Raw genomic sequence first — 14,027 nt, forward strand, 5'->3', positions numbered from 1 at the left:
TGGTTTAGTACTAAACATTAGTAAAACTAAGATAATGATTATCAAATCGCCCTACATCAAGCACTCTACACCAAAATCTATAATTTCCCACGACCATAATTGTCTGCATGGGCTAGGAAACTGTAGGTGTCCTGCGATTGATATAGTGGATACACATAAATACCTTGGCCTAATAATTGATCCAAAATTCAACTGGAGCTACCACATCGAACACATTAGCAATAAGTTACGCCAGAAAATGAAATATTTAAACATTGCAATATCTTGCCCATTTATGATAAAATTAAGCAAATGCTATTGAGTCAATACTTTTTTAATGATAAAAATAAGATTGCAAAAGATAGAACATCCTGTACAAACAAGAGCCATAACTCAGAGCCGGTTGCTGATTCTCCGGGCCTGCAACGTGTACGGCGAACGAACTGCCGATTACCTAAATGAGCTGCCCTTCATTGAGCGGCAAAATTTAAATACTAAAAACATTAATTACAGACTACATGATTATCTATTAAAAAAACCATAGCAGACAAGAGCATTTGAACCTGCTAAGATATATTTATAAGTAATATTTATTCGTTTTTATGTCTTTAAATATATTTTCACTGTTGTTCATTTAATTTATAGCTAGCAAGTTGTGACGTATTATTTAAGTGTTATTAGTATTAGTTGTTAACCTGTGTGGTTTTTTTAGATGCTAACTTGACCTACTTTTTATATCAGCATATGTAATATGATAAATAAAAAAAATTAATATAAATAATAAATACTATCATAACTACTTAATTCATTGAGAAGGCATACGAGTTTGATACGCCAGTGCTAATGTGCTTCGTCGACTACAGTAAGGCTTTCGACTGTGTTAATTGGAGTTGCTTATGGAGGGTTCTGCAAGAGCTTGGTGTACCAAATCATATCATCGCTTTGCTTCACACCCTGTATTGCTCAAGCCAGGGAGTTGTAAGAGTTGATAAAACAACCTCGAAACCCTTTAAGTTTCATCAAGGAATGTGCCAGGGATGCATTTTGTCGCCCATTCTCTTCAACGCCTATGGAGAGCACATTATGAGACGTACCTGCGAGAACTGGGAGGGAGGCATCACAATTGAAAATCACCAACTTGCGCTACGCTGATGACACTACTCTTCTTGCATCAAATGAGTCAGAAATGGCTGCACTTCTTGAACGTATGGAGCGGATTAGTGGAGAGATGGGACTTCCCATAAACAGGTCCAAGACCAAAGTCATGGTGGTGGATAGATCTGGGAAGTTGGAACTAACTGGTGCGCTGGGCCTTTGAAATGGTGGACAACTTTATCTACCTGGGTTCCAACATAAGTAACGATGGTTCGTGCGAGAGGGAAGTACGCAGGAGAATTGGCATGGCTAAGAGCGCTATGTCTCAGCTTGGAAGAATCTGGAGAGATCGTAACATTTCCGTAAAAACTAAGACCAAACTGGTACGGACCCTAGTCTTCTCAATATTTTCGTACGGCGCTGAGACTTGGACACTGAAAGCTGCAGACCGCAAACGCATTGACGCCTTTGAGATGTGGTGCTGGAGAAAGATGCTCCGTATCCCCTGGACAGCATTTCGATCTAATCTCTCCATACTGCGTGAACTCAGGATCTCCTCGCGATTGTCTTCCGAATGTCTGCGCAGAGTTTTAGAATACTTCGGTCACATCGCAAGGAAGGACGATGGAAACCTTGAGAGGCTCATTGTGGTCGGCAAAATAGATGGGAAGAGGCCTCGTGGACGCAGTCCAACACGATGGTCCGATCAGATCCGCTCCGCCCTCGACTCTACGGTTCACAATGCCTTTCACACCGCCAAAGACAGGAATAGATGGAGAGCGATCATACGTGAACACTACAGAGGGTTGGTCACGACCCTCAGTACTGAGGATTACGACGCAGGGAGGAACTACTTAATACAAAAAATATTTTATTATTAATGTAAAATACGTTACATTTTAAATATGTCATGTTTTCGTGCAGCTGATTCTGCAGGAAATCTGCCTTCCAAATGGAAGGCAGATTTCCTAAAAGAAGGATGAGCAAGACTCTAAGGTTGCCCTTTTCAAAACAGATTGGTATTACAAGTTTTTATTTTCAATTTAATTTGAAATCATTTCAATATAATTATCAAATTGATGCAAGAAAAATACTCAAATTTCAAATATTATTTGCCTTACACGAGTAAGTAAAAACATGTAAATTTATAAGTAAAAACACAAGATTTTATTTATTATTAAAATAAAATAAATAATAATAAGATACGGGCCTAATAATGCCACATAATTGCAGCATTTTATTAACAGCCTACTTTAGACGAAAGTGCTTTCTCAAAGCAAACAGTTTACTAACAATAGCAATAGCGTATTTTTACACCATCGGATGAGTGTAAAGGTGGTTTCTCATTATTCTTGAGAATATAGAGTTATAAGACATATTAGGTAGAAGTAAAGTTAAGTATTATTTACTACCTTCGGTTACATAAATAAAAAATATAAAATACTTCACAAAGAATTTTATTTTTTAATATAAATGAACCCTGAATTTAGTTTATTGCTTCTCATTAACAAATTTCACAAATCATAAATTGGGGAAACCCATCTAAAACTACTAAATTGAATGCTCTTTTGACATTATACTTTCATTGAATAATATACAAATAAAAAATACTTCAACAAACCATAATAAATACATTCGAAGTAACGAGATAATAAGTAACTATTTAAGTGTAATATTAGAATATATCTAATATTACGGGTATAATTTCCCATCAATTTCGTTTGAAAAAGTGCAATGCATTAATTATTTATTGAAGAAATGAAATTAAAACCTGATAAATATAATATAGTGTAACAACGCCTTTATGTAATGCGGAAGGCGCTCTTTGAATTACGTGGGGCGTTCTGTCGTCTAAACGATACAAAGAACCTGCAAAAGCGCTTATACCCTCGATGTTTATATAATACAATACCGCTCTTGAATCTCTTATGAAAAAGGCATTTAAGACAAATTTATAATATTATTATTACACACCATTTACTTTTTTTGACATTAAGGGACGTGACGAGCAGGACGTGCAGCTGATGGTAATTGGTACCTGTTAGTGCCCTGCCCATCACAATGCAGTGACTCTCAGAAATTCTTGAAATTCTGATCGGCACTACACTTGCGCTCGTCACCTTGAGTAATCAAATATACAACTTGTATTCAAAGTTTAATAAAAACATTCTGATTTAAAATCATAGTTAATCATAAAGGTTATAAAAGTCATTCCTTTCTCAAAATTAATAACGTTAAAATTCATCTTGATCTCAATTTCATTAGATTAGATTATTATTAAAACGGCGCTCTAAGTAAGAATAACGGCTCTAGAAACTCTAACATTATACTTTTTTCGCTATTTTAAGAATAACACCATTAATATACTATTCGCTCTGCCCATTACAATGCAGTGTCGCTCAGGATTCTTGAAAGACCCAAAAATCCTGAGCGGCATAACTACGCTCGTCACATTGAGACATAAGATGTTATCTCTCATTTGGCCAGTAATTTCACTAGCTACGGCGCCCTTCCAACCGGAATACAGTAATGCTAACTCATTACTGCTTGACGGCAGAAATAGGCACTGTTATCGTACCAATAATTTAGCCGGCATCCTGTACGAAGGAGCCTCTTACTGGTAAAAGTACCGAGGTTCCAGCCTTAATCTATAAGGTTACATAATAATATTTAACAGGTTTGTACCTCTCATAGAAAAAGAAACACCTGTCGCTTTGTTGATAATCTTTTATTTTTTATACAAGGCGGGGTAAACAGGCAAGAAGCTCACGTGATAGAAATTGGAAAAACCGATTGCCTCATCTGAAGAAGCGGCGCAAGAAACTCTCCCAGTAAATTCATTAAATACAAACACGGTCATTAAAGATAAATATTTTAACATTTTGGTAAATCGAAACATTATGTGAGACCATTACCACTTTGCAAACTTCATGACAGTACAATATATGTAATAAACATTTTTAAGTATAATATAATGTTTTAGTTACATTCCAAGAACATAATAACACGTGCAAACGACTGAAGCGCCCCCATTGAAACTCAATAAAATTAACTTATCCTTTATAGCAAACATTGCTACAACATAATTCAAAGTTAATTGCATTAGTTTCTGTATGATTAAGAAATAATCAAACATTTTCTTTGTCGTAGAAAACGCTTTGCAATATTTTAAATGCATGTCATAAGTGCTATTTAAGTGTTAGGACATGGTTACCACACACAAACACTTAATATAGAAAGGTTTAACACGAGGAACAAACATCAACTTGTTATGCCTACTACTCGGTCAAGTCGAGTTAGTATGTCTTTTATTGGGCGATGTATATGTTTCTACAATATGATCCCAGAAAATGTACAAACCAAATGTGTTACGAAATTTAAAAGAAATTGCTTAACAATTCTTTTGTAACGTTTGTGTGGGAAAGGTTACTATAGCATAAACCCTTTTCTTATTGATACCACAGACTGGGAATTAAGCAAACACCCTCAGACTCATTAATTATAAATGATTATTGTCCGATATTACATTGTAATCCATATTTTTATATAAAAAAAAGCTCGTTGAGTTTCTTGCGCCCGTTATTCTCAGGTCTGAGGCAGTCTGGCTTGAATGGGTGGTAGTTTTGACGTTCAAAAAGTGACTTTGAATAAAAATATTTAAATTTGAATTTACGGAAGAGAGTGTATATATGGGTCACTTTATGTTAAGTGATCAGCGTCGCCCACATTCTCCTAAATCACCAGAGGTATTGATGTACTAGCGATTATTGTAGGTTCTATTGAAACAGAGTTTTTATAGTCATCCATACCAAAATTGATTGGATAGCTAATGAAACATTGAGATAAACCAATATAATACCACTTTTTTTAGGAAGAGAAGAACAAACATAAGGGTCATGTATTAGTAAGTGATCACCGACACCTTATACATCGAATAAACGTAAATGTTTAATTCGAAAACGAGGATCGAACCGGGGGTACTGTGGTTTGAGTCAACCGTTCTACCTATCAATCTCAATCGATGATATATGGAACTATTTTGAAAATTAAGTTGTAAATACACGTACTCATAATGTACCTTTTTATATTAATTGAGTTTTGCGTTTTTTAATTATGCTCTTTTAAACGATTAGCCCCTAGTTCTTAATGTACTACATAGCTATTTAGTTTTATCATACCATATAGATGTAGCTACTACTAACCGTCACTCTCATCAACGTATGATGATAATCACTGATAATCACTGCATCAGCATGCAATATCCACCTTAGGTTCAATACGAAAGCGTTTTTAGCAAAAACCTAAGGCAAAGAATGTTTAAAAGTACAATCAACGCTTATGTCCAGCAGTTAATATTGAACTCAGCTGTATAATAACTGGTGCGTTTTAAAAGCACTGTAATAAGCACTCTAACGTCAATTTACCTCATTTCAAGGCTTTTTATGGAATTTTGGTATAATTTTCATGAATATTATTCACGAAAATATTTCGCTATAATTCACGAAAACTAATCATTTTTCTCTCACTTTACCCTAGGCCTAGATTGCCTTTTCATAAGTAATTCACAAATAAATCAAATCAAAATCAGTTTATTCAAGTAGGTCACGAAAATGACACTTATGATGGTCAAAAAAAAATAAAATATTTTTCTTATTGAATCTACCGCTACTTCGTAAAGGGTTGAGCTAATGAGAAGAAGTAGCAAGAAACTCATTGCCACTCTTTTATATCAAGATTTACAGATCATTTCAATTACAATATAATATGTAAAATGTAAAATGGTGCAACAAACACACTCAAACGTCAAATAGTCAATGTCTTACACGAGTAAGTCAAAGAAATAAATGTAAATTAATACAAAAGTTATTGAGTACAGTAGCTGCATCATCCACATACACCATAAATCAATAAAGGTATTCTGTGAGCATTTTATAAGCGATTATAAATAAATAAACATGTATATATATATATATTTATATATTTTTTATATATTTTTATATTATATATATATATTTATATTTATATATATATATATATATATATATATATATATATATATATATATATATATATATATATATAAATATATATGGATATGGAATCTGAAACCGAGTCCCCGGCAACAGGATCATCCCTCCACCACAAGCAGCGCCCATTCACGAGCATGACGCATGAGCCAGCCATCGCCTCCCTCAACCATATTTTAGGGAAGGGGACGACCCGTCCCATGTCCCGCCACAAGCAGTGACAATTAAGCGAGAATAATGAAACCTGTTACGAGAACTCAGCAAATAACAATAAAATTATCCTTATACATCCATATAATCCTACATATCATGCAATACTCACCAAATACAGAGGTATTACCAAATAAGTAGAGTACTTACAATTTGACAATTCTGCTTAAACTTGTAATTAATATTATATTTTTACTAACAGTTATCAAAAGCTCAATCCTTTAGGGTAATCTAATCAAAATCACCTTATTCAGGCAGGTCAAGGAAATGATTTTTCTTTTTATATCCACTTTAGTTATACTACTTAAGTATATATTTTCGGCTAAACATTTGATTGAATTGGTTTTTATATGTAAAATTAAAGTCAATGGATTATATAGACAATAAAAATACTGGTTCAATTTTGCATTAAAAGTAAATAGATGTATTTAATGGGGCTCGCGCATTTGTATTTTCAGCAAAACATGTTAAAGAAAATTGGAGTCATGATTGGCTGTGGGGCGGTAGAGTAATTAGTGCTCAAGAGGCGAAGCAAACGGCTTCCTCTAATAATTATCTCTCTAATAATTAATTTGCGAGAATTTCTCTATATCTGGGAAATAAGGTGACTGGTCGTTTAATAAATAAATATTATTATATTTCAAGTAACATAGACGATATTATGTATAACAATGGCGGGTAGAATTACTTCTCACTGTATTTTGTTGATAAGAAACAAATTTTTTGTGTTTATAATCGTATTTTAAGCAACAGTTTTATAAGAAGGGTAAAAAAACCTAAGTTGTGTGGGTACATCGCAATGAAAGACGCCACGAGCGTTTTTTGACCTAGTTATACATAGCCGTATGCAATAATTTTTCAATGACTAGGTAATTTATAGGCAATAGAGTTTAGACTCAATAACGTATGTACTTATATAAGTGGTCGTAGCTGTATAAATGAGAGATAAAAGTAGAGCAGCAGAAAAGAAAATTCTGTACCTACGAGCTTGCCCTAACTTCCGAGACTTAGACTGCCTAGAGATATAACTTTATTAAATTATGGTGTGGCCACCAATCCTGTCATGAAGTTGTCCCATCATCTAGCCTACCCAACTTTTAATAAATTGTTAAAAATAGTTGATATTATCACAAATATGGGACACCGCACGAATATGATATAAAAAACCAAGCTTATTTATAAAACCAAAACCGTATTCTCCAATCGCCAGCACATTAAGCTTTATACGAGCATACGTAGCATCGTAACTCAACGACTGAACTTGTAATTTTTTTCAAATAACTGAAAGAATACAAAAATATAATTAATTACAAATAATTAGGTATCGTTAAACACGTTACAGGTGGTATATATTTAATTTTATCAATTCAAACTTACATTTCGTTAATTAATATCGCGAACTGTTTCTAAATAATGATTTTCATGCAAAGAAAAGATGAACAATACGTTCACCAGATCGAGAACCCTATCCATTAATCGTAGTGTGTTTCTCAGAATCATTGAAAAACCAAAGATTATGAGCTACTTTATAATTGCGCTCGTCATTTTTATACCTAAGGCATTCAGTCTCATTAGGCCAGTAGCTAGCTACGGCACCCTTAATAACAAAACACAAAAAGTGTTTTCACACTACTGATTGGTAGCAGAAAATATGCGTAGGTGTCCTTCTTTGATAAATGCTGCCCACTCAACGTGAAAAATACGATTACCGCTTTAACTTGAACAACCGTAGCGGAATATTTCATTTGATTATCGGAATACAAACACAGACGCAAGTAGGTACAAACGTCACTCAATGTCTTGATTGTTAGAAGCTTCTAGTAGCTATCTTATTACATGGATGTGGGTTATCGTGTCTGTATTACCTGCCTACTGGCATGTGACGTAACGTCCCACGGCTCTGTTCCGACCTCGACACAAAATAGCCTTCAAGCTACAATAATGTGTGTTTTTATTCACACAATATATTTATAAAAGAAAAGTAAGTTTCCACCATTAATTCCGTAATAGGTTAATTATGAAGAAAATCTTATTACTATCTAATAATTAACAAGACACACAATAAACATTTTTTAATGTAACACAATTAATAGTGAGACTGTTTCAATCATATTTTTATATTAAATACCTAGGTAACACTGAAAATATTTAGAAAATGAAAGACGGCTTAATGTAGAAAGTTGCCAATACATTTATTGTTTTTCACATCGTCGCATTCGATGGAACTGAGAAAAGGGGCACATTCATCCTTAGGGGTCTCTTCTATGGCATTTTCGTACGCTTTCACCGCATCTCTAGGGCTCGTAAAGCGAATACCCTAATAATTTTATCTTTAGTTCTTGGGAATAAATAAAAGTCGCAGGGCGCCAGGTCGTGACTGTATGGCGGATGACTCATTATCTCGACACCTGCCATAGTCAAATATTCAACAGTCCGTTTTGCGGAGTGCGCTGAAGCATTGTCGTGGTGAAGGAAGATCCTACTTCGATGGCGCTGCTGTCAAATTTTTTCCATGACAACAGGCAAACAGTGATTGACATACCAGTCTGCAGTAACTGTCCTTCCATCTTCTAGCACAATTGTCGGGAAATGACCTTTCCGACCAAAGAATGAGGCCATCATCATTTTTCCTTGACTTCTTCCTTTCTTTACCCTAGTTGGCTGACCCTCGAGAGGAAACACCCACTGAACTGATCGTCTTTTGGATTCGGGTTCGTAGCAATATATCCAGCTTTCATCACCTGTGACAATGTCAAATACAGCATTTGAGTCACCGCCGTTGAACTTATTTAACATTTGTCGACACCAGTCCATGCGAAGGTGTTTCTGGTCGTCGGTTAAAGTATGGGGAATCCATTTGGTACAAAGCTTCCTGACGCCTAAATGTTTGTGTAATATTTTTTGAACTTGACTCATACCAATGCCTTGGCTTGCCCGTATCTGCTGATAGGTCACTCTCTTATCTTCTTCAATCATGCGTCACACAGCACTGATGTTATCTTCAGTAGTCGCTGTTAAAGGACGTCCCTCACGCGGATCATCATTGAGATTGCTACGACCACGTTTAAACTCGTTAAACCAATTGTAAATCGTGGCACGAGATGGGGCTTCATTAAGAAATTCAAATCGCAGCCTATCATCATAGCTTTGTTGTTGAGTAAGCCCACAACGAAAGTCATAATAAATCATTGACCGAAAAGTCTCTCGCGTTAGGTTCATTTTCACGTGTAACAAGTGTTTTAGATTTGCCCGCAATTCACAAAAATAAATGACAAATGAAATGCAACATAAGTATATTAATGTAGTCATTAGGTTACCGAAGAGAAATTCAGAAAAAGTTTGTTTCTAACTGGCCAGTTCTAAACATTTTCAGTGTTACCCACGTATAACGTAAATATTCATAACAATTTTTTTTGGATAATTGATTTTTTTCTTCGCAAGTTTGTTGGGAAACATCGCATGTTATGCTTGCGCATTGATCATAACACTCTGTATTCCCTTATCGTGCTTGCCCGCTCGTGCGCATAATACCTACTCGACCAGCATAGCATACTAGTTCATAATAATTTACTATTAAATGGTTGATAATCGAGTTAGTGAAGTACAAATTTTTATTAATTATAAACCAAACCATGTATAACTAAAGATCAGGTTTTTAGAGTTTTGAAAAGACTTGATCCAGCAAAGGGTGCCAGCTCTGAGGGTATTCCATCAATATTTGTGGTAAGGTGCGCTATTGCAGTAGCACTGCCACTAAGTATAATTTTTAACACCTCCCTAAAGTCTGGTACATTCCCAACAGCTTGGAAAAGTGCTTTGGAGATACCATTGTTCAAGAGTGGCGACGCAAATGAGGTGAAAAATTATAGGCCTATCTCTATACTCAATACTTTTGCAAAAGTATTCGAATCCATTTTGTATCCACAAATATCATATCAATTCAAACACATGGTCGCACCTGAACAGCACGGTTTCGTTAAATCACGTTCCACTTCAACCAACTTGATTTCCTTTGTCGGGGACCTTGCTGACGGAGTTGATCGTGGGCAATCATTCGATGCTATATATACCGACTTTACTAAGGCTTTCGATAGGGTAGATCATGGAATGTTGATACATAAACTGTCCTGTATTGGAATTGCCGGCGTGTTTTTGAGTTGGTGCATGTCTTACCTGTCGGACGGACAATCATTTGTTGTGGTTGGTGGATATAAATCCAAAGCATTCACTGCTACATCTGGGATTCCTCAAGGATCACATTTGGGACCATTATTCTTTAATATTTTTATTAATGACATCGGGAAATGTTTTCAGAAGTCAAAATTTTTAATGTTCGCTGATGACTTAAAGTTTTATAAAACTGTTAACTCAAGCGAAGATGCGCAGTCTCTGCAAAGTGACCTTGACAATCTGATTATGTGGTGCAATGAGAATGCAATTAGTTTAAATCCAGAAAAATGTCACATAATTCGATTTAGTAGGAAAAAACACACACCAAAGAGACTTTATCAGATTAATCAGGTAACCCTGAATGAAGTCAACCACACCAGAGACTTGGGAAACATTCTAGACAGCAAATTGCGTTTTAACCTGCATATCGACGATATTGATAACAAGGGATTTAGAATGTTGGGGTTCGTTCTTCGCAACTGTAAAGAATTTAAGAGGCCCAGGACTAAAGTAGTAGTTTATACCTGTCTCGTACGTAGTATCCTAGAATATTGCAGTTCTGTGTGGAATCCGCACTACGAGATATATGTAAAGCGGTTAGAAACTGTAGAAAAGCGGTTTCTATGGCACTTGTCCTACAGTTGCAACTTGTCTAGGCACCTTTCAAGTTATAAAGATCATCTGCTACATTTTCGTCTCAAATCACTTCGACATCGTAGAGAAATGCTTGACACCATGTTTCTGTACAAACTTATCAATGGAATTATAGGTAGCCCCGATCTTTTATCTAAAATAACTATTAATATTCCTAGGAAAGTACAAAGATTAAAGAAACCTCCTTTCAATATAAACGGAACTAAATCGAATTTGGGACAAAGCGCTTCACTATACTGATGCATGAAAAAATACAATTCGATCCATAACATAGTCCCTGTTGGTATAGCAACCAAGAAAGGCAGAACTAAGGACAGCTTAGAGATAGACATTTTCTCAAATTCTATAAAACAATTTAAGAAATTGGCGGATGAGACTATAAAAAATCATCTTAGTTAGTAGGTAGTTAATTGAAATATGTAAAATATGAATTTAATAGAATTATTTAATTTTTAATAATTATTTATTTTTGTTTTTTGTATTAATTTGAATTATTATTTGCTGTAATTAATGTAATGAGCTTAATTTTATTTATTCTATAGTTAGTAAATTGTTTTCTTTTGTAACCTGTTATAAGTAAAAACTGTAGATTCATTTAATTATTATATTATTACTATAAAATTAATAATTTACTTATGTATGTATTGTAATTTAATTTAATAGTGATTTAATTGTTAATCTAAGACATAATCGTGATTTAATTTTTAAAATAGACATTTTTACTTTGTAATGTACTTGGTTTTTACATAAGAATGTTATTTGCGCCTATAATTGAGGTACCACTCAACTTGTATTTTTGTCTATATATATATTTTTTTTTGCATGAATTAGTGTATACTTTGTTGGTGCAATAAATAAATAAATAAACGGCACTTGCCTTTAACTTTAACCAAATTCAATTGCATAATATTTCAAACAGACAATCTCAAAATTTATGCTTAGAATAGCAAATAAATGTTTGTCTAATAAAATCATTCCAGATCAAGTGGTTCCAGGTCAGAGTATTTGGATCATAAATTGACCTAATCCGAATGTTTTATTTTCATAACCCAACCAGCTCAATGATTTTAATTTAAAATTCTCTCCCATAGGTCGAGCTTCGTGAATAAATTTCACGAACCAGTTACCGGCTGAGGACTGAAAGACTAATAGGTGAACGTATAAAGAAATGTGAATAATGTATGGAGCATTTATAATAATTGTTGACGCGTGGACGTTTGTGATAAAATAATGTGTAGATGATTAACTGTGACGCTGTCAAAATGGCAATGGTTATATCACAAACTACAAAAGCGGCGATTGGTGGGTTTTTGGCGCTAATGATCCTGGGTGCTGTGTTGGTCGTCGGTGCGGCGTTTGGATGGTTCGATCCAAAGAGGGAGGATGAAGATACTCCGGCGAAGATAAGTGCACGACTGCAAGGGAGGACTTCATTTGTCACGCATAGAGCTGTAAGTTAAAATTTTATTTATTTTTTCCGGATCTTCGGTATAGTGAAAAAATGTCATAAGCCTGGCTTTTAAGTAAGTTTAGAAGGCGTATTAAATCCTTAATGTAGCAGTAGGTATAGCAGGCACGCTTACGACATATTACGGGCTACAGCCACCGCTGTAAGAAAAAGGGACCAATTTGTAACTCTTCCAGCAAACATCTTGTGCAAAGTCTCTGTTTAATAATTTTTTTTTATGGAAATGAAGCATAAACGAGCGTACGGGTCACCTGGTGTTAAGTGATTACCGCCGCCCACATTCTCTTGCAACACCAGAGGAATCACAGGAGCGTTGCTGGCCTTTATATTCTGGTGGAGGGGGGATGGCCTCCGGTCCTCAATACTAACCTATGCGAAACATAGCGGCACTAGGCCGCTACTTCACGCCGGTATTCTGTGCGAGTGCGGTAATTAACCCGGACGAGTCTGGCCCGATTGTGCTGACTTCATAAGACGGCAGCGTGACACTCCCATTTCTAAAAAGCCCTTAGTTGCCTCTAATGTTTGAAATAAATTTTTTTTTTTGTACAAGTAAAACGTAAAATATGTCTTCAACATGTTGAAGTTGGTGCTAAGTATCATACTCGTACATATAAAATATCGAGTGACGTTCACTTGGAAGAAGAGAACGCCAAACTAGTATACTATACGAGGCGCAAATTCAGCCTCATATGGAGTACTGTTCTCACCTCTAGACGGGTGCTCCCTATTACCAGCTTCTTCCATTTGATACAAAGAAGAGCGGCTCAAATCAATGACGATCAAGTGATCTCCAGTCAGCTTCATTCTTTGGCGTTGCGTAGAGATGTGGGTTCTCTCCGCATCTTCTACCGCTAGTCGAGTTGATTCCAGCGGCCGAATTCCAACACCAAACACTACGTCAAAACGAAAAAATGCTAGATGTCAACGTGGTGGTACCACGTTGACATCTAGCATTCCACAACTGCGTCATTTGCATGAAATATCTTTCCTCACGTTGTGGAATGAATTAACAGCTGCTGTTTTACCGATCGACTCAGGGACCTTTAAGAAAAGAGCATACTCCTACTTAAAGGCGGCAACGCATCTCTTGTTGTTGCTGCGAATGTCCATGGGCGGTTGCCTCGCCACTCCCCATCCCGCGAGCCTCTTGCCCGTTTGCTCTCTTGCCTCTCTTATTAAAAAAAAGTTAAACATAAAAACTACATCAATTTCTTTTGAATTTGTTTGGTTGCAGTCGCTTAACTATCTTCACCACACCCTCCACCACACTGTAAAATTTACCTTAAAAAGATGCCGATGGCCATTCTGGCCTTCGTCATCAATTTTACTTTACCTAATAATACTTTGTATATTATACAAATGCTTTTCCTTTATAAAGCTATAAATATGCCTATAAATTTGAGCAGTTCCTTTTATTAGTA

At 35.5% G+C, this 14,027-nt stretch overlaps 1 protein-coding gene across 1 annotated transcript in view; it reads left to right on the top strand.

Annotated features, from left to right (window-relative positions):
* LOC126968052 (collagen alpha-1(V) chain) overlaps window positions 1-14,027 on the top strand; it is a 111,913-nt gene that overhangs the window by 15,720 nt on the left and 82,166 nt on the right. Inside the window, exon 2 of the mRNA XM_050812879.1 lies at window positions 12,227-12,586. Within this exon, the coding sequence (XP_050668836.1) occupies window positions 12,374-12,586 (213 nt within the window). The 5' untranslated portion in view covers window positions 12,227-12,373. The remainder of the gene's footprint in view (window positions 1-12,226; window positions 12,587-14,027) is intronic.

This window comes from Leptidea sinapis, chromosome 1, assembly GCF_905404315.1.
Source record: "Leptidea sinapis chromosome 1, ilLepSina1.1, whole genome shotgun sequence".
Lineage (NCBI taxonomy): Eukaryota > Metazoa > Arthropoda > Insecta > Lepidoptera > Pieridae > Leptidea > Leptidea sinapis.